We start from the raw sequence: 22,688 nt of genomic DNA on the forward strand, positions 1-22,688 counted from the left end.
GAGCGTTTAGTTGTTTGTTTGTTTTATTGTTGATAGAGGAGTCTAATTTTATTTTTAATTACATTTTGTCATTTTAAATGGTTTATCAAATAGGGGAATAGAATAAATTATGCCTATAATTAATCATCTATAACAAGAAACCATCCGTTTTCTTCTATCTTTTTAGGATGAGTGATGACTTCTTTCCAGTGCTTTAATCCTAGGAATACTGCTTTATCCCTTCTAGAAATTCCTGTCATGAGAAAGAATTTGCATGAAAGGGGAGTTAGTTTTTTCTAGACAGAAATATTAGTCAATCTTTCCCTTTATTTGTGGGTTGAATTTCATCAGATGCTGTCTTTTAAAATTTATTCATTTGTCTATGCGGTAAAGAAGAGTAGTTTAAAATTAGAAAGTCTAGATGCTTCTGATGATTCTACAAAGAGCAGTGTGGAGGGCATGAGGAGGGAGGGGAAACCAGATTAGACCTTGCTGAAGAGAAGTTTGGCTCTGAATGGGGAGGAGAATTTGGACAATAGCTGGTAAATCATGTGACATTAGGATTTTTTTTCTTGTTTTTAATCCAAGGGAGTAGTAGAGCTGTATGCCATAATGAGAAAAGAATCTTGAGGAAAGTTTTGATGAACAAACTGTTCTCTGAAAGGCAAACTTTTTTGAGATGAGGAAAAAACCTGCCCTAATAAGAAAGCTGTTGGTTCAGATGAGAAAATTGTTTGTCCAGATAAACTAATTTTCAGGGAATTCCTTTAAAAAAAGGGTACAATTAATTATTTGCTTATAGCCTTATCTTTATAGGCAAGAATTTCCTGTAACAAATAGTTAAGCTATGTGGATGTGGGTCTCAATTCTCAATTCACAAAAGGATTCAGAATCACTCATTAAAGAGAAAACAACAACAAAGATTTGGGAAAGCGAAAGAAAATACAAGAATATTAAAGATTCAGTTCAGGTGGTACAATGTATAAATAAGATTTGAATAGATGGTAATAGCAAAACTGGAAGAGAATACTAAAGCACATGTGTTTTCAGATTGAAAAGTTTTGCTGAGGGCTCAGCACTATGGATAAAATAGAATAAAAAAAAACAAAATCTTCCTTAAATTTCACTACAGTGGGAATAAATAGAAAATGTTACAGGCTTTGAAAGAAAAGAGAAACTGGTCACATACAGTCAGGATCAGGATGCTTTCAATTTTCTCAACAGTGACACTAGAAGCATAATGCTATGTAGCAATACCATTAGCATCGTGAAGGAATCCAGGAACCCTAAAGCTAAAACATTACCTCCCAAACAAGCTTTCATGGAAAGCACTGAAATATATGCTTCACCAAAATAAAGGATTAAAAGTGTGTGTGTGTGGCAGGGGAGGGGGGATTACTGATTACAAGAAACAGGAGACTCAGCGCAGGAAAAGAGGTAAGGGGGACGCCTATGATGATGGTGAGCTGGATGCCCTCACATAGAGAACAGCTATTCCAATTTGGACCAAATAGATTATTTTTTATCAGGAGCAGTATAGGGTTCTGCATCTATGTCCACCCTTCTCTCTAAAATTAACAGAGAAGTTTTATGAAAGTCAATAAAACCCTCGCTATTAAATTGACTCCCATGATGATACATATGGCTTAAACTGAGTTATATTGAATAAGTATGTAAGAATTTGAATGTACACTGAATCTTGGTGCTTTTAACCAAGATCTTGGTAATAGCCTATTTATGCTTGTTGTCTGCAATGCAAAAATGTATTTCCCACAAAAATGGAAACTGTTGTAAATGTGCTTAAATCCTTGCATAGGTATAGGACATTTCTAGAAGAACACAAGAAAGGATAGTGATAGTGATTTCACTCTAGGATGGACTGACTAGCCAGAGGAAGATGGTGAAATGATGAAAATGAGATTTTATACTGTTTACCTTTTTAAAAAATTTTTCAGTTTTATAACATTTACATGAAATCCATTTTTAAAAGAGGAATGAAATAAAATCCTTTCTTAAGAAAACCAAAAACAGCCTTTAAATTCTCTCCAACAATATGTTGAATTCAATATTTTCAATAACTTAATTCAAGTGTAATACATGTGTGCTGGAGGAAATGTGAAAGTAAGGATCAGAGCAGGATGTGACTAATCAAGAAAAATTACCTGAAAGAGATAAGTTCCAGCCTGGTCTTGAAAGAGGTTTTGGTGAAGTAATTATTGACTGAGATAATAAGATGCCTCAAATCTCAAATGCATGCATGACTATCTCATCTACATATTTATTACTTGTAGGTGCAATTTATCTAAGGCCAATTATGGGTGAACAAATATTAATCATCAAGGACAAAAGCAAGACAGTCTCTGCCAAGAGATATAATTTCCTCATGGAAGAAGATTGGCATTTTGTCTGGCAAGCATAATGAAAGGTTAAAAAATGAGGATAAAAGAAAGTTTAATCACCGAGAAGAGAATGAAAAACTGGACCACATATTCTCAATTATATAAGAAGGGGAGTAAACCTGGGGAGTGAGCTGACTGAGGTAGAAATTAGATGTTACAATCTTCTGGAACTTCTATTGAAGTAAAAGAGAAGATATAGGGAGGCAATTACCTAGGAATTCTCATCCACTGCCAAGTTAGGGGAGAGAGGGTATATTGCAACTCCAGTGTATATAGTCACCATTGCACAGCACTGTAAAGTATGCACATGGGGTAAAAATGAACTCTCCTCAAGTGATAGAACACAAAATTCATGTGTAATTACTTATAATGAATTATATGAGCCATGTATGCTATATTGAGTAATAAAATTACATGAGCAAAGCGAATTATCATGAGAAGAAAGCCATTTATTTGTTATTTTATATAATTGTAACCAGAATGTTAGTGGTTTCGTGTGGCTTAGTTTGAGAGAAGTGCTAGAGCCAGAGCATCATTTCATGGATAAAATATTTGTATATAATTAATATTTCACTGCAAGCCTTCACAGTATTTTTTTTTTTTTTTCCATTTACTCTTACTCTGACAATGCTTTCACCTTTCACAGCTTGATTTGTGACTCTTTTTATTTCCTTCACTCCCACTTTCCACTCAACTTTTCTATTTTCCTAATTTGGTATCATTATCTTAGGACTGACAGATTTTTCTGTAGGGTAATAAAGAGACCCCAGTAGTTCAGGTGGTCATAATACAGAGCATGAAAAAGAGGAAACTTAATAATAAATTTCTATTACAATGAGCCTCATTTGATGTGAGTTGAAGATTGAATGGGAGGTTGGGATGGCAGTGTTGAAGTGGAGATTGTAAAAGGTAGACAGGATGGAACTAAAAAGGGAAAGAGAAAATAACATGCTTAGAATAGATAATTTGATTCTTGCCTTGGTTACAAAACAAAGTAACAGAAAATTTAAATTTGAAGCAAACTAGCTGAAAATATACATGTTGATATTCTTAGCCTGCATCTAACATTTCTCCCTTGATGAGGATCAAACGCATCTACATGTACAAAAATACCCGCCATATGTTGTGAAATATCAGTAAATTTAGGAAGGTTTAGAGGTACAAAAGAAAGGCTCCAAATTCAAGGGACAGCTTTTCACTCAAGAAAGTTCTATAGTTCTTAAAGCAAACAAATACACAAAAAAAAGTGTTTCCAATGTTAGCATTAGAGAATGCAAATTCTAGATAAATTGAATTTGGAGACCTAAATTTGAAAAACATTGCCATGTTCTCCGAATTTGCATTTCAAAAGTGAAAGAAAGTTGAGGATTGGAGAATGATGCTTATATTTGCTATGGAGTATAAATCCCTAATTTTTAACTCCAGAACTGTAAAGACTTGATACAATCACAGACCACAAGCTGGGGCAGCCTCCTGAGTGTGAAGCCTATCCCTGGAGAAGGGGGGGAGAAAAAGCGCTGAAGAATGCCTGTACCATGAGTGAAAAATGGAGAGCTAAGCCTAAAACAGTACTTTTTTTCCTTCCCAAGTGTACCAATCAACTACATCTCCTCAGATAGTGAAAGAAAGTTGAAGTCTTAGAGTGTTTATTTATTTGTATTTGTTCTACATAAAAAAGAAAGGAAAAAGGAATGGTGAAGAATTCTATCCTTAATATACATTTCAATAATGAGAATTATTAAGCAAACTTTTTTTGCTAATAGAAGCAGAGAATGGGCCCAAATTATACTACAACATAGCTGATTAAGTCAAATACGGAAAACAAAACAAAAAACAAACAAACAAACACGTGTATTCTGGCTTGCTTTTATTCTTTATCTATCGTTCATGTCCATGTGATTACTGAGAGTCTCCTCTTTGCAGAATCAGTTTCTAAAATTTTACTTTTAGATTGGAGAGAAGTAAGAAGTTAGTAATGAGAAACCATACAGCAGTAACCACGTTCATTCTGATGGGATTGTCTGATGACCCACTAATAAAGGTTCTTCTTTTTATTTTTCTATTTATCACCTACATGTTGAGTGTAGCAGGGAATCTGACCATCATCCCACTCACATTTACTGATTCCCACCTTAAAACTCCCATGTATTTTTTTTTCCCTCAGAAATTTCTCATTGTTAGAAGTCTCTGTCAACAGTGCTTGTTTTCCCAGGTTCCTTTATAGCAGTCAACTGGTGATAATACCATTACTTACAATGCTTGTGGTACTCAAATATTTTTTGTCAAATTGTTTGGAACAGAATTTTTTCTCCTGGCTGCCAGAACCCACAGCTGAGTCCCAGTGATAAGCTAACCATCCCCTCTGCCCTCCGACCCCCTGCCCCTTTCTCATTTGTATGTGTTTGCTTTAAACTAACCAACCCTTGTCTCTGATGGGAAATCTACTAATCTTTAAGCCTGGACCACAATAAAGGGGAACTGTAACTACCTTTTGTCATGCATAATGGGCTTGGTTTCCTGTTGTGTTGCACTTGACCTCCACCTGGATCCAAATTTAAAATTCTATTTAACTAATTGGAAACATTTTCTCACCTTGCTTATTTGGCCTGATGGTGGAGAACCTCACTGGGGATCATGTTCTTTAATGTCATCTTACCATAATTTGTCAGTCTGGGCTGTCATTTTATCACCCAAACCCACATGCAGAATAAAAGTAAACAAAAGGCATACTTGATTTTCTTTCCTGCTTCATTTCTGCTCATTCTTTTGACTGGTCAGAGTTTCTGGGAAGGAGGTAGTGAAACCAAAATTCAGAGACTCTGCCATTTAGGAGGTGGGAAAAGAGCTGGTAGTTTTTCCTCAGCTACCACTAATTCATTTATATTGGTAGATACACAAATGCTTCCGATCTTTAATCAGTGCTCCTAGGGTTGAAGATTTTCCTTCATGGAGATAAGTAACTAATTCATGACCCTAGGATTTATAGACATGATTACAGAAAGAGGTCTTGGGCTTAGTTTACAGAAAAGACTGCAATGATATCTTAATTGGTTGGTGGGTCATTCAAGGAATGATCAAAAGACCAATTTGTGGTTAGAATAAGGTTATCTCTGCAGCCCACCCATTACCTCTTCAGCAATCTCTTGAATTCTCTTCTTATCTTCCTGTATCTCCAAGTCTTTACTGTGATGATTAAGAGGAAGTAGATGAAAATCTGACACTCAAGGTGTCACTGAGTGATAAACCAATTGTCTGTCATTTGAATCATAGTCACTTATTTTTAGAGTTCAGCTCTGTGGACCTCTATTATTAAATATTATGAAACACACTGAAGGACTGAAAAATTTCCACCGACCCTAGCAGGAATTTATCCCCAAAAGTTCCTCTCCACCCCCTTGCTAAACCCAAATTGCCCAACCAACAGCTGCTAAACCTCAGCCCTAGTTTTGCTTCTCCTGTAACCTATCCCATGATTAACAAAACGTCAGTTTTCCTGTACCTTCTGAGAATTTGAACAGTGAACAAAACTGATCTTTGCCCTTTCCAAATATTCCCTACAAATTAACCTTCTCTCCCTCCCCCAAATCTGTATTTTTTTTCCTCAGAACAGTCATATTGAGTTGTTATCATGTTAAGACCTTTAATTAAAAGTTTGAGCTAGTGGATTTTGGTAATTTTTTTCTCCTTCCACAATATAGATTGTTTGACTGAGGGCAACAGGATGGAAAGAATAATAATTCTGGATGCCCTTTTAGTCAAATCACCTAGTTAGTCCCACAATTACTAATATGTTAATATGTAAAACGAGTTTTTCTCATGCATGCAACTTATTTATAGGTCAGATGCCATTTAAAAAATACTTTATAAGTAACTATGAAGTCATCTAATGAAACTTCCAAATAAACTCTATGTACAGATTTAAAGGACAAACACATGAACTCACCCAAAATGGATACAGCTTTAACCTATGAATATTTCATAACTTTTTACTTTGTTTTCAAAGCAGATATTTCAATTTTGAAATTACAGGTAGCGACCATATTTTTTTCAGAGACCCACATTTATATGTTCATTCACAGAAAGTCCTGGAAGTGCAGAGACTTCAAAATGCTTTATTTGATGATCCCATCACTAAACATTAAAGTTTTAGAATTTCCTAAAGTTAGGGAATAATTTATTTACACTAAGCAGTCGAAGGTAAAGTAAAGACTGGCACAGAGGCACAGGGATGCCAATAAATATTTAGTCATGGAAGAGCTGATGGTCTTCTGGGCTTGGAGATTGGTTTGCCTGTACATTTTAAACTAATAGAAATGACATTAATTGTGTTTATTCAATTTGCTATAGGTGCATAGGGATCAAGTAAAAAATAAACAAAAGGATTCTTTGTGACTCTTGCATAAAAATCACTAATGAATCTTTTGCTTTATACACTTTGGCACATAAAAATACAGGCAGCAATGGGGTAGTTTCCCTAGAGACATGTAACAATAATAATTAAACACATAATAGGAGCCTGACAATGGTATTATTAAGATGACAGGAAAAATGACTAGCTTCCCTTATAAGGCAGGTGGATATAAGAATTTGGCTTTTCATTTTTATTTAAATTTTTCAAGTTAAAAATTTAAAGCATTTTATGAAGTAATGTGGATAGAGAAAATGCACATATCTTAACTGCTGATCACAATGAGTTTTCATCAATTGAACATATACATGTAACTAGCAACTGGATCAAGGAACAGAATATTACCATCACCCAGAAAGTATCCTTAGTTCTTGCTTCCAGGTGTCCAGCTAGTCCCTTCTACCACCACCCCCACCCTGCCCATTCATGTTTTTGTACTTTATACAAGTGGACTCATATAGTGTGAATAGTTTTGTGTCTGACTCTTTTAACTTCATAAGTTAGAGAGATCCATCCATATCGTTGCATGCAGTTGTAGATTATACATTATATTGCTTTATAATATTCCCTTGAGTGAATGAACCATATTGTAGTTATCCCTATTACTGCTGCTGCAACTTTGATAGTTTCCAGCTTGTTGCTATTATGAATAGTTTTTCTATGATCATTTCAAGTACATGCCTTTTTTTCTTTCCTTGATCTTGATACGGTGAATTTATTTTGGCTTTTGTAATTAATAGTTTTATTTGAGGTAATTATAGATTCACATATGGGGAGACTTGTGTACACTTTTCCCAGTTTCCTTCAAAGGAAACATCTAGCAAAGCTATAGTACAGTCTCATAACCATGATAAAGGATGCTCCAAAATACAGAAAGTTCCCATCATCACAAAGAGCCCTTATATTGCCCTTTAATAGCCTCATCAAACTCCACTTCCCACACCTACCCCTCCACTACTGGCAATCTCTAATCTGCTTTCAAATTTCTCTAACTTTTTTCATTTCAAGAATGTTTTTATATATAGACTCAAAGTATATGGCCTTTGGGATTTTTTTTTTTTCAACTTAGCATAATTCCCTAGAGTTTCATTCAAGTTTTTTATTTTATATTCCTGAGTAGTATTCAATCATATAAATGTACCACAGCTTGCTAATCATTAACCCACTGAAATATACCAGATTTCTTGTCATCTGGCTGTTATGAATAAATATGCTATGAACGTTCGTGTACAGACTGTTTTTGGATGAGCATGTTTTCTTTTTTTTTTTTTTTGGAGAGGGGGTGGATAAACACCCAAAAGTACAATATCTAAGTAGTATGCTACTTGCATGCTTAGTTGCATGTTTATATAGTAGATGTAGATCATCTTTATTAAAGTATGTAGATCATCTTTATTAAAGTATAATAAATATGCCTTAAATTCACCCATTTCAAGTGCATAAGTCAATGGATTTTATATTATTTTATAATCTTATATTCAAAGATTTGTGCAACCATGACCCCAATAAATTTCAGAACATTTTCATCATTTTTCTCATCCCCATAAAGACACTTCATTATCATTAGCAGTCACACCCATGACCCCTCAATTTAGCCAGTCCTAAGATTCAACAAATCCTTGTTCTATCTCCACAGATTTACCTATTCTGTACATTTCATATAAATATAATCATACAATATGCAGTCTTTTGTGACTGGCTTCTTTCAGTTAGCATAATGTTATCAAAGTGCATCCACACTGTAGCATGTATCAGTACTACATTTCTTTTAATTCCCAAACAATCTTCCTTTGTATAGCTATGGCACATTGATTTATCCATTCATCAGTTGAAGTGCATTTGGTTTATTTCCACTTATTGTCTATTATGAATAATGCTGCTATGAATATTCATCTATAATTTTCTGTGTAGGCATGCTTTCGTCTTCCATGGAGCAGAATTGCTGGATCATATTGTAACTCTGTGTTTCATCTTTGGAGGATCTGCCAGACATTTTTCAAAAAAAGCTGCACCATTTTACATTGCCACCAGGCAATAGAGTTCCAATTTCTCCACATCATCACCAAAACTTGTTAGTACACAAGTGAATGCAACCATCCTAATGGGTGTAAAGAGGTATATTATTTGCGGCTTTGAATTGCTTTTCACTAATGGCTACTGATGAGCTTGTTTTTTTCATATGCTTATTGGTCATTTGTATATCTTATTTGAGAGAAATATCTGTACCTTGTGTCAATTTTTAAATTGTGTTATTTGGTTTTTTGAAATATTGCATTTAAGTCTTGTTTTGGTATTTGATATATAAGTCATTTATTGGATATAGGATTTCCAAACAATTTCTCCCATTGTATGGGCTGTCTTTTTACTTTCTTGATAAGATACTTTGGAGCACAAAACAGTTTTAACTTGATGAAATCCAATTTATCTATTTTTTTCTTTTGTTGTTTGTGCTTTTGGTGTCATATCTAAGACGAATTTGCCTTTGACTTACAGGTTTGTTTTTTTTTCTAATTTTTTGATACCCTATATTCTGCAGTACAGTACATATATTCAGAAGTGGCAGTTATCTCCAGGTTCTGCCAAATTCTTAGGAACAATAAACACACATGTAAACACAAACACACACTTGTCTCTCAGATACCTAAAACCAAAGGTTACTTGTGCAAGACTATGAAACAAATAAAATGTGGGGCATTATGTAGATCACAAGCTCAGGGATAATGTGGTTCTAAAGGCCAAATTTATCTCCTGAAGTCAAACTCAAGATAATCTCTTTGACATTTGTTACTCTGAAGTTATTTGAAAATCCTTCTACATCTGATTTTAAAACTTATGAATAGGTATTTCTTGTGCCATGCTAATGATAAATACCTCATGGCTGGCTATGAGAAACAAAAGTCTCAGAGCTTGAGTACCCTTTCAAAACAAAATATTCCCTCCAGTTTTGACACTTCAGTAATCAGGGTAAAACTGTTAAATGAAAACCTTTAACTATTTCTCTAGGAAACTTAAATATAAAAGGCTTTTTGTCTCTTAACTTACACTCTATAATTTATGCTCTGGTTTTAAAGCCAGATTTTTTCACATGGCTCTTCAATTTTTAAAATGCTGCAGTAAACTTTTGCTAGAGTAAACTTGATTTCAAAAGTGGGTTAGTCAGGGATCATACTACAACTATAGCCTTTAAGGGCAAGAAAGACTACCATGCTGTTTTAACAAATGTAAAAATGCAGTTCGCTTGTATTATCCTGTGAGGTTTTTGCAATTGGGATCATCTGGATACAACCTGGCTTCATTTCCCATACATGATGGTACTCAGCAATTTACTAGAATGTGTCTTGTCACATTCCTTTTGACATAGTTGCCTCCTTCTTGTTTACTTCAGTAATAAAGACTTCATTGCTTGGTTAACAGAGGGTGAGTTTGGGGTTTTATGATCAAACCCTTTTGAGAGCCTCCATTTTCTGCAACCACATAGATGATTTAATACATTCCAAAGCCAGGTTGTATTTTTAAACAACTTGTTTTGATTTTTACTCTATTAAAGAATGATGCATGAGTTAGTTCTTGGTCACAAATTAGGATAATGTCTACAATTAAGAATCAGTTTTGAAAACTAGAAATTTGTCAGCTGATCAAAGAATCTCCTCTTGTAACACTGCTAACGTGTTAGCTGTACTATCTTTCTTGAGAGAATACATGGATTAGAAATACTGTCCCAAATCCCAAAATTCAGCAATTGTGTAGGAAAATATTTCTCCTTTCTTCCTTTTTTTTTTTTTTTTTTAAGAAAACAAAATATTTTAATGGACAAAAGCATAAGAATTCTCCTGGTTTCTTCCTCAAAATTATTTAAAATTTTTGTAGTATTTGCTTTGTTAACTCAGGGGCAGTGCCAGCTTAGCTCTCAAATGAGATCAACACAAATCAACTGATGATGCCTTAAAGTTGCAGATGCACAAGGAAGATTGAGAATGATGGTGAGAACTTGTCCTGGCCTGCGGGACGTTCAACGGAGGCTCCGAGTCCTGTGAGGGAGGAATGGTATGGGACAAGAGACACGAGGAATGACAGCAAGACAGGTTTCTGATCAAGCTGCAAAACTTTATTGAAGAGGCAGAGCATATATACTCTAGGAGAAGGGGAAGTGGCTAGCAAGGGCTCATGGCGGTCTAGGATTGGTGGCTGCTGTTGCTAGGGCGGATGGCAGATGTAGGGTTAGCATTTTTGGCGCGAACTAGCACTTTTGGTGCGAACTACTTCCGTAAAGAAGGCTGAGGGTAACTTAAGCTATTGTTGTATCAGCCCTGGCGGCCATGTTGCACATCTCCGGCATAGCTGAAGGTGGACTTCATGCATGCTACCTTAATCGCCCTCTACATCTCCTCCCTTTGTTTTTCAAAAGGATGGAGGAAGAATGCTGATCGAGCATTCTTTTGGCATTAACCTGCTGGGGGAAGTAGAGGCCTCATTCCCCAAGTTGTTTGTGGCTCTGTTTTTCTGGGGAGGGGATGTTTTGCAGAGCAAACCCCTATGCTAATGAGGCATACTTCTCAACGAGCTCGAAAATGGCCTTTAGTTGCTTTGACTCTCCTTTGCAGTGCTTTGCCTCGCACCCAGCGGTACCAATCATAGCATAAGCTAGAAGCATACTTTCGAGTTATATGCTGCTCCCGTAGGAGGGGGCTTTCTTACCCGAAAGGGTGGGTAGCAGGCAGATTTTCTGGATCCACACCTTGGTCAGTGAGGTGAAGCCGGTGATAATGCACTTGAATAGGCTTGCCTAGGGCAGAATCAACTTGGTCCTTAACTAGCTGTATTATTCTTTTTATGGCCCAAGGTGCAAAAGATATTATAAGGAGTATGGTTATAAAGGGGCCTAATATAGGGAGGAGGTAAGGGAGAATTCCATTGAGCCCCCAGGAGGTACCTCCTTGGGTTTCTCGCTCACGTTTGCGGTTTTCAATTCCCTCCCTAAGTTTGGTCATGGAATCCTTAACTATGCCAGAATGGTCAGCGTAAAAGCAACATTCTTCACCTAGTGCAGCACAAAGCCCTCCCTGCTTAAGGAAAAGCAGATCCAAACCTCTCCTGTTTTGGAGAACAACCTCCGATAGGGACGTAAGGGATTTTTCAAGATGGGTGATGGAGGTTTCAATGCGGGCCAAATCTTCGTCTATAGCAGCTCTTAGGTGGGAGAGGCCTTGGTTGTGGAGGATAATAAAGGCGGCTCCGGTGCTTAGGCCAGCAACACCTGTAAGTTGGGCCTTTTTTGGTTGCCGGCTGCACATAGGTTGGGCGTGTTCTGGGCAGGCTACAGCAAAGTTGGCGACGTGCTGGAAGAGAAAAAAGGAGAGAAATTTTTTCTCAGGGAGGGGTTTGTTCCCTGGAAAGGTTATTGTTAAAGGGAAGGGGGGATTTTGGGGCTTGTTTTGACAGTGGAGGATTAACATGTCTAATTAGTCTTTCTGGAAGCCAGCGAGGACCCTCTTTTTCTTGGTCATATATGCAAGCAGAACCTCGTCCCCAGATGATAACGGGGTCAGGTCCATTCCATTTTGATGTTGAGGGGTCGCGCCACATAATGGTGGCTTGCTGCGTTTGTGTTTTGGGATGCCAGTGTCTATCAGCTGCAGAGTGTCCTTCATCATCCAGAGTTAGGAAATTAAGAACAAAAAGAGCATGATGTAAAAGATCTCGAGGGCGTTGTTTTGTGAGATTGAGAGTGCTGTCAGCTAGACAGCACAGGGCATTTTTTAGGGTGCGATGTGCTCGTTCTACTATTCCTTGGCCTTGGGGATTATAAGGTATTCCTGTAATGTGCTTGAGTTGCAATTGCTGGCAAAATGCACATCTCCGGCATAGCTGAAGGTGGACTTCATGCATGCTACCTTAATTGCCCTCTACAAGAACTGTAGTTGCTGAACCCAATTATTACTCAGAGGTATCAGTTGACAATCACTGCTCAATTCAGAATAAGGGTTCTGTTTCACTGTGGATACACACTCCACCTCTTGCAAAGTCCACAGTAAAGTAGACGAGATTGGTTTTGCCTGTTTTGGGCAAATTGTCTCCATGATAACCATGTTTAAATGCTACTGTGTGTTACATGCAGAGCAGTGCCATTGTGCAAAATACTAGAAATTGATTTGTCTTCTATAAACGGGATTTATTAAGTTACAAATTTACAGTTCTAAGGCCATAAAAGTGTCCAAACCATGGCATCAACAAGACGATACCTTCACTGAAGAATGGCCAACAGAGTCTGGAAAACCTGTTAGCTGGGAAGGCATGTGGCTGGTGTCTGCCGATCCTTTGCTTTGGGTTTCTGGTTTCAAAATGGCTTTCTCCAAAATATCTCTGGGCTAGCATCTTCAAACGTCTCCAAGCATCTCTCCAAAAGTCTCTCCCAGCTGCTCTTATCTCCTTCTGTCTGTGAGCTCTCTTACAGGACTCTAGTGATTTAATTAAGACCCACCCTGAATGGGTGGGGCTCACATCTCCATGGAGATAATTTAATCAAACATTTCCACCCTAATCAACAGACTAATCAGCCTGCCACCACAAGATTGCATTAGAGAATATGACTTTTGGGGGGACATAATATATTCAAACCTGCACAAATGGCATGGATCATTTTTGTCAAGCTGCTCGGTGTTATTCACTTGCCTCTAATTTTCTGCAAAAAATTGGTCCACCATGTTTTATTCCCAGTAGAAGTCTCCATAAAAGGCAGCCCCATTCTTCAGCAAGCCTTCATTGGATGATTCTTCTTTTTCATTTTCCGGGTCTACTTTGTTCCCAACTAAGTTGACAGTCACACTTCTCATATTGTTTCACTCTTATCATCCCTGATGATCCCACATGGGCCTGAAGTCCTGGAAGCTGTGCTGGCTGAGGCAGCTGTGAATAGGATGAAACCCTGGCAGTTCCTGATGAATAATTGGTCCTGTGTGGACGTGAACTGCTTGATGCCTCCTCCTCGAGTATCTCCAGCACTGACCATGAGGAGTCTACCTCGGTTTCCTTGCGGTAGAAGTTCTCCATGGTGGGGTCCTGCTTCTCATGAAGGTACTGTTACAAAATTCCCTGACAGGGTAGATGTGCCTACCCTACCACTCTGTACTCGTGCATGGTTCCTCTGATTCTCCTGCCACTGACACCATCACACCTGCTACATAAACCTATTAGCGCGGCGCTCCTGCCCTATTCTGGCCCCACTGCCTCCAGTGGCCACTCACTCAAGGCAGCAGCTTCCCCAGGGTGACAGCGACCTTGGCAGCAGCTTAGGGGGCAGTGGCCCTGGGCGTGCGCTGAGCCGGGAGGCAATGTGGCCCCATGGGCTCCACGAAGGACTGAACTTGAATTTTATTTTAATTTTGAAAAACAAAGTTCTAATGTCCATTTTAACTTCCTAGGCCAAATATATATATATATATATATATATATATATATATATAATTTTTATAGGACCCATGAGAAAAGATCTAATACAAGGGTTAGTGAATGCACTCTCTTTAAGAAAACAGTTGAATTTTTCAGCAGGATTTAAGAAGAAATAGTCTCAAAGAATTTTCACCTTGGAAGGTTCCTTCAGTTTATGGTAGCCTTATCCAAAAATGAGTGGCTATTTTTATGCAAATGTATGGCAGACTGCACTTGGGATGCCTCAGCCAAACAGCACTTGAGAGACACTAGCCAAGTATCAGGGACAGGGCCTTACATTTATGGCTTGTAAAAGACCTTAGCCAAAGAAATGGTGGGCAGATCATACAGGGGGTCTTACCAAAAATTCAGTGGCCTTAGGTGGTACACTCCTGTGGCTTGGTTTTGAATTGCACATGTACAACTAGGTCTATTGTTTCCAGGGATGGGTGAAGGTGGGAATCATGATTTATAGGAATTTGGGGGTTGAAGACAATTTTCTTGCAAATGGCAAAATGGATGAGTTCTCCATTTTTTATAAAACACTGATGTAGTTTAGCTAGTGTGAGACTTAAGTAGACAGAATAAATAGGTCCTCCAAAGTCTCTTCTTTTTTAAATCTGTTTTGATTTGCTTTCAGGGGCAAAGGAGAGACTAGGGAGGGAAAGACTACATTTGAATTCTTTTTTAGCTGGCCCAAAAGTTCAAGAGTCACCCCCTGGTGACTTCTCAGGTGGGTAAAGACAATGTGACTGCATGGCAATCGACATCCCATTATTTCGACCACAAATGATATAAAATTGTAAGAATGGAAAAGCAAATTCTACACCAGAGGTGGGCAGACATTTTCTGTAAAGGCCAGAGAGTAAATATTTTTGGCTTTTCAGGGCATGAGGCCTGTTAAACTACTGAATCCTGACATTTAAAGCAGCCACAGAGAAAATATAAATGAATGAATATTCCAATAAAACTTTATTCACAAAAACAAAACAAAACAGGTTGACAGATAGATGTTGTCCTTAGGCCTTAGTTTGCTGAGTTCTGCACTAAGAACTGGTCTGTACCCCGGAGGTACTCTTAAAAGCCTTTCTGGTGTTTCAGCTAGAAACCTGTGGCTTTGAAGAAGTATTGACAAAGTCTCTCCACTCTGGTTGTGCCCCCACAGACTGCTTGACATTTAGTATCTCTGCTCAGCTTTCAGCTTTGTAGTAGCCACTCTGGAAAGTCTTGCCTAGTCTTGCCCTACATGTGTTCATTCAATCCCTCAGCCAAAGGCCCCTGGGGACTCCCCACGCAGCTGCCCTCTGCCCACATCCGTCCTCTCAGTAGCACTCGGCTGCAGATATTACCACTTCGGCTGCCCTAAATTCTGATCTTTGCCACTTCAGCTCAGAGAAACAATCTTGCTAAGCTTAGTCTGCAGTTCTCAGCATGGACTGAGAAAGTTCTGATTGTGGGGTCAATTACTGAATTTACTTCTCTGGAGAACTGCAGTTTTGAGCTGCATTTTGTCAATAGTGTCCTCAAATAGCTTATTCACTTTTATGATTATTTAAGGCAGACAGCACGGGCTCATCCAGGTAACTGATAGAGCTAGTAATAAAAGTCCTCTTATTTTTATTCTTGTTTTACTTTTTGGCATATGTGTGTGTACATGCAGGTATGAGCATGGTCATGCCATTGTCAAGCAACTATGGTCTAAATTTTCCTCTTATTTCTTAAAAAAAGATCTTCTGAAGATTGTGAATTGATTATATCTTTTCTTTTTCTCTTTTTTTTTTTTGACTTGGGCTCAGATCTATTTTTTTAAATTCAATTTTATTGAGATATATTCACATATCATACAATCATCCACAGTATACAATCAATTGTTCACAGTACCATTATATAGTTATACATTTATCACCACAATCAATTTTTGAATATTTTCATTACAACACACAAAAAAGAACAAGAATAAAAGTTAAAGTAAAAAGGAACACCCAAAACATACCATGACCCCCATAACTTCCTATTATTCATCTACTTTTTGCCCTCATTTTTCTATTTCTCCATCCATACTCTGTATAAAGGAATGGGAGTCACAAAGTTTTCACAATCAAATGGTCACACAGTGTAAGCTATATGGTTATACCATCATCTTCAAGAACCAAGGCTACTGGGTTGCAGTTCAACAGTCTAAGGTGTATCCTCCTAGCTACTCCAACACATTAAAAACTCAAAAGGGATATCTATATAATATATAAGAATAACCTCCAGAACAGTCTCTCAAATCTATTTGACATCTCTCAGCCACTGAAACTTTCTTTTGTTTCATTTCTCTACCCCTTTTGGTCCAAGGAAGCTTTCTCAATCCCACAATGCCAGGGACAAGCTCATCCCTGTGAGTCATGTCCCATGTTGCCAGGGAGATTTACACCTCTGGGAGTCATGTCCCACGTAGGGAGGATGGCAGGGAGTTTACCTGCAGAGTTGGCTTAGAGAGAGAGGCCACATATGAGCAACAAAAGAAGTTCTCTGGGGGTGACTCTTAGGCACAATTTTAAGTAGGTTTAGCCTCTCCTTTGCAGTAACAAACTACATAAGGGCAAGACCCAAGATTGAGGGCTTGGCTTTCTAAATTGGTAGTCCCCAGTGCTTGTGAGAATATCATATATTCCCCAGGTGGGTAAGTTTAATATTTCCACGTTTCCCCCCAGTCTCTCAAGGGGGCTTTGCAAATGCATTTTTATTCTTGGCCAAAATTACTCTGGAATGTATTGGGGTTTCACACTATTCTGTGCAATCAGATTTCACTCTCTATTTAATGTTTCATGTAATTATGTTGTTTGAAAAAAACTGACTAATAAAGTCAAATTATATAATGTATTACAAAAATATAGATTTTGCACCTAACAAACTTCTCTTCCTTTGGTCTCACACAGAAGTTGAAGTTTTAAAAACACCATCAGTATCATCCTTTACCCTTCAGTCTGATTTACCTTAGTCCTAACCGAATCCATTTTGTTCATATCTCTTGTTGAAGTCTTATATCTTTTTTCAGACTCTTTAATGTTTGCTATATGAAGTAATGCTGACACCTAAAGCCACCAGTCTCTGGCTCTCAGGTATCACACAGATACCCAAAGTTCCAGAGACCAACCAGGTTATAAACAAAGAGCTCAGCATCACAGAATTTAGAAATAACCATCACAACTCGGGAATAGATGTTACTGCTCTAAGAGCTTACAATCTAGGAACCTTTACAATAAGCCTTCCCTGATAACCTATGCTCTCACACTCAATTCTCCGCATCTTCACATTTTATTTAGTCCATATTGGTGAGGCATTATAATGTTTTTCTTTTCATTTCTGGTTTATTTCACTCAATATGCTGTCCTCCATGTTCATTCACCTCATAACTTCACTTCTCCTTATAGCAGCTCAATATTCCATTGTATGCATACACCACAGTTCACCATTCCGTTCATCAGTCGATGTACCCTTAGGTCACCTATATCCACTGCAAATTGTGAATACTGACACCATAAACCCCACTGTGCAAATGTCCACTCTTGTCTCTCTTTTCACTTCTTCCATGTGTATACCCAATAACCAAGGTGCAGGACCATATGGCATTCCCATGCTTAGCTTTCTGTGGAACCATCACACCGCTGTCCAGATAGGTGGTACCATTCTATTTCCCAGTCAACAGTGATTAGTTACATCCCTTTCTCCACATCTTCCTCCAGCACTTGTATCTATTTGTTTACTTGGCTTCACACCATACACCATACATTCCATCTTATGTCTTCACACCACACACCGTACATTCCATCCTAAGTAAACAATCAATGGTTCCCTCTATAATCACATAGTTGTGCATTCACCACCTCTATCTATATAAGGACATTTCCATTTCTTCCACAAAGAAAGAGGAAGAGGCAAAACAAGTAAAAAGGAAAAAATTCAGATAACACCAACACCAAGAATCCCATACCCTTCCCTTATATTCCCCTCTTATAGACATTTAGCTTTGTCTTTGTTACAATTAGTGGTAACATGTTACAATGTTACTGTTAACTATAAACTCTAGTTAGCATCATTGTATTTTTCCCCAGTACCACCCCATTTTTAACACCTTGCAAAGTTTACATTAATTTGTTCTCCTTCATTTAGAAACATATTTGTACATTTAATCACAATCATTGACTGCTCTAGGTTTCACTAAGTTATACAGTCCCAGTCTTTATCTTCTATCTTTCCTTCTGGTATCTCACATGCCCCTAACCTTCTTCTTTCAACCATACTCACAGTCATCTTTGTTCAGTGTACTTACATTGTTGTGCTACCATCACCCAAACTTGTGCTCGAAACCTCTCTCTCCTGTTTTTCCTATCTGTCTGTAGTTCTCACCCTAGCATTCCCTGCAGAGCAGGTATCTTATTCACAAACTCTCTCAGTGTCTGTTTGTCTAAGAATATTATAAACTCTCCCTCATTTTTGAAGGACAGCTTTGCTGGATGTAGACTTCTTGGTTGTCACCTTTCTTCTCTTTCAGTATCTTAAACATATCAATACCACTGCCTTCTTGCCTCCATGGTTTCTACTGAGAAATCCACACATACTCTTACTGAGCTTCCCTTGTATGTGATGGATTACTTTTCTCTTGCTGCTTTCAAAATTCTCTCTTCATCTTTGACATCTGATAATGTGATTATTAAGTACCTTGGCATAGGTCTATTCAGATCTATTCTGTTTGGGGTTTGCTGTACTTCTTGTATCTGTAATTTTCTGTCTTTCGTAAGAGATGGGAAATTTTCAGTGATTATTTTCTCCATTATTGTTTCTGCCCCTTTTCCTTTCTATTCTCCTACTGGGACACCCATGACATGTACATTCATGCACTTCATGTTGCAGTTCCCTAAGATGCTGCTCATATTTTTCCATTCTTTTCCCTATCTGTTGTTTCGAGTGTAGGATTTCAGACATCCTGTCCTCCAGTTCATAAATATTTTCTTCTGCCTCTTCAAATCTGCTGTTGTATGTCTTCATTGTGTTTTTCATCCTTTTATTGTGCCTTACATTCCCATAAATTCTGCCAATTGTTTTTGCAAACTTTCAAGTTCTTCCTTATGTTCATCCAATGTCTTCTTTATATCCTTCATCTATTTTTCCATATCTTCCCTCAACTCACTGATTTGATTTTTGGATTGATTTAGGAGATTTGTTTGATTAATAATTAGTTGTTTAAATTCAGTTGAAGTGTAAGCTTGCTCCTTTGACTGGGCCATATCTTCATTTTTCCTAATGTGACTTATAATTTTTTGTTGTCTAGGCATCTTTTTTCCTTGATTCCCCGAATCAGATTTTCCCAGACCAGATGGGCCCAAGAGGAAGGTGTAATCAGTATCATCTTTCCCTGAGGATGAAATTCCGCAGGTTGTCAGTCTTTCCTGTGAGGTCTCTAGACTCTGTACATTTCCTATTCTGCCCAGCAGGTGGTGCTTGTCAGCCTGCAGGTCCACACAGGTGTAAAGAGGTGTGGTCCCTTTAATTCTCAGCAGACCTGTCCTGGCCAGAGGCCAAGGGTGTCAGAAGCCAAGCTTAAATTGTTTCAGTTTTTTTGTTTGATTTTTTTTCCCCCTATGCCCTGGGATCTGAATTCTCTGAGGGAGTGCAGCCACTAGAGCTGGGCTCTGCCCCCCTTTTCTTAGGGAAGATGCACCTTTAGAGAGTTATCTTCTATACCTGAATTCCTCCTTTGTCTCTCTGACTCTGTTAACTCCATCCTTGCCTTGGTGAGCCCTGACAATTGAAATTGCCTGAGGCTTTCTCTAATGAGCTACTTTGAATCAGAGAAAAAAAAAGGAAAAACAGAGAAAGCCCCTTTTCAGAGCCAGTCCCTAGCCCCTGCCACTACCCACCCACCCCCAGTTTCACCAGTTGAGCAGAGTTGGTACCAGGTTCTCTGTGACCCTTTCTTGGGACACAGCCATTTTCCAGTATTCTGAGTTCAGCCATCACCAAAAACCTCTGTTTTCATCTACTTATTTTTTGTTTTCCATCAGCCCTGCCTCCTCTCTGCTAGGAGGAACCTCACCTCAAATTCATTTCCTGCTTGCTCCAGGTTTATCTGTGCCTGTAGCTTGTATTCAGCAGTCCAAATTTGTTAATTAAATCTTCAACTGGAGCTTGGCTGAGCTACATTCCCTTGCTCCAGCAGGAACTGCTTCTTTCTCCCACAGTGAAGTTTTGCAACTCAGCCTGCCATGTTGGTGGGGGAGGGGCACCAGCTCTGCAGTTTGAGGAGCTTTACTTTAAAATTCTGTGCTGCAATCTCAGCTGCTCCACCCCTTCCAGGTTGGTGTACAATGTGTGACTAGTCACGGATGTCCCCCAACAGTAGTTCCAGACTACTTACTAGTTGTTCCTGGTTATTTACTACTTGCTTTAGTGGACTAACTAAATTACACACCTCTCTATGCTGCCATCTTGCCCCTATGATTATATCATTTTAATGTCATAATTGTTTTCAGATTCCATCCTTTAGTTTTAATTGTACATGATACAACTATTTTGTGTTTCTTTATGTTAAAGTTTGTCTTACTAATAACTTAAAAGAACAATGAAGTATTTCTTCATGTATTTCAAATGTTTCTTTCAGCATTTTTCACAAGTTTAAGTTGAAGAAGTTTAGAAAAACTCTTGTTCCAAGAATTTCCCAGGAGTTATAAATCAATTTATAAAATTTCTCTTTGGAATAGTTTTGGAAAAGCTGAGTGAAAGGTGTGGGAAGGTTTTATTTGCTGGAAGTCTATTGTTATCTTCTCTTAATGACAGAAAGAATTCTGATTGAGATTAAAGAGGAGAAGGAATGGAATTACTTCATCAGAGTAAATTCAGAAATCAAGATTCAAAGGACCATGAAAAGGTTAACCTGAGTGAACTAGTTAAAACTTCCAGAAGAAATGTTAAGGAACTATTCATTCGTTTTCATTTGGTTGCTCAAATTCAGCATGCTCTTACTTTTGTAAGATAAATGCAATTCTTTTCACTGTGTCACTAAAAGCTTCTTTCACTTGCTTATTCCTCAAGGTATAAATGAAAGGGTTCAACAAAGGGGCAACTGATGTACTGAGCACAGATAACCATTTATTGAGGTCCACTTCTTCTTTGGCCGAAGGTTTGATATAGATGAAGATGCAGCTGCCATAGGTGATGGAAACAACAATCATGTGAGAAGAACATGTGGAAAAAGCTTTTTTCCTTTGCTGAGCAGAGGGGAATCTTAATAGTGTCTTGATGATATACATGTAAGAAAGAATCACAATAATTAGTGTGATAATGAATGTCAACACTGCACAAGTAGTAACAGTCTGCTCTATGAACCATGTATCTGAGCATGAGATCTTAAAAAGAGGGGATGCATCACGGCTGAAATGATCAATGGTGTTGGCATCACAGAATTCCAGCTGGAGGCCCATACTAAGGGGTGTGGTGACGATCATGAACCCAGAGATCCAGCAGCTGAGAACAAAGATGGTACAGACTTTGTTGCTCATGATGGTCATGTAGTGAAGGGGTTTGCAGATGGCCACATAGCAGTCATAGGACATGGTGGCCAAGAGAAAAAACTCTGTGGCCCCGAAGAACCCCCCAAAAATATTTGACTGGCACAAGAATTATAAGAAATGGTATTGTTCCCAGTTGATATGCTGTACAGGAATCTGGGAATGCAGACTGTTGTGAAGGAGATTTCCAAGAAAGAGAAATTACAGAGAAAAAAATACATAGGTGTTTTAAGATGGGAATCTGTGAAGGTAAGAATGATAATGGCCAGGTTTCCAGTTATACTCAGCATGTAGGTGAGAAATAAAAAGGTGAAAACCAGAACTTGCAGCTGTGGGTCATCTGTAAGTCCCAACAAGATGAATGTGGTTATTGCTGTGTGATTTTTCATTACTGTCTTTGGTGTCTTTGGTGTCAGACAAGAATTCAGAGATAAAGTATCTAAACTCTTCTTAGTTGTCAGAAAATATTTAATGTACCAGAAAGGAAAAATGTCAAATGACCCCTTCCTCTTATTTGTTATGGGTTCAGTGATTGGTAATTTTATTTTAAATGGATTCCACTGAGAAGAATTTTGAGGCTTTTAGTTCTTTCTCATTCTCAAGAATGCACAGCAGCTGTCAAATGTTTTATCTTTGGCTTATAAAGCATATTCTTCCTTCTGCAACAAAATTTAATTATCACATTTAAAACTTTTTTTTTGATGCTTTAAATATCATGAAGATTACTACTATAAAAAGTCCTATCTAACCCTCATTTAGAAAGCAACTTGAAAATATGGAAAAAGCAAAACAACAAAAAGTAGCAAGGAAATAATAGAAACTGATTTAATTGAAAGCATTAAAATGCAACAAGGCTGTTGTGGGTTCAGCAACCAAGTATACACATGATACTTGACAACATATTTTTCATTGAGATATTTGCTA

The 22,688-nt window shown here is 37.9% G+C and overlaps 1 protein-coding gene across 1 annotated transcript; it reads right to left on the reverse strand.

The window, feature by feature from the left end:
* Nucleotides 1-21,215: 21,215 nt before the first annotated feature.
* LOC119542234 (olfactory receptor 6C2-like) lies at nt 21,216-22,153 on the reverse strand. Its single transcript, XM_037846824.1, is given in 2 exon segments — nt 21,216-21,847; nt 21,850-22,153. Coding segments are annotated over 2 exon segments (936 nt in total).
* Nucleotides 22,154-22,688: the final 535 nt, after the last annotated feature.

This window comes from Choloepus didactylus, chromosome 8 (genome assembly GCF_015220235.1).
Source record: "Choloepus didactylus isolate mChoDid1 chromosome 8, mChoDid1.pri, whole genome shotgun sequence".
NCBI lineage: Eukaryota > Metazoa > Chordata > Mammalia > Pilosa > Megalonychidae > Choloepus > Choloepus didactylus.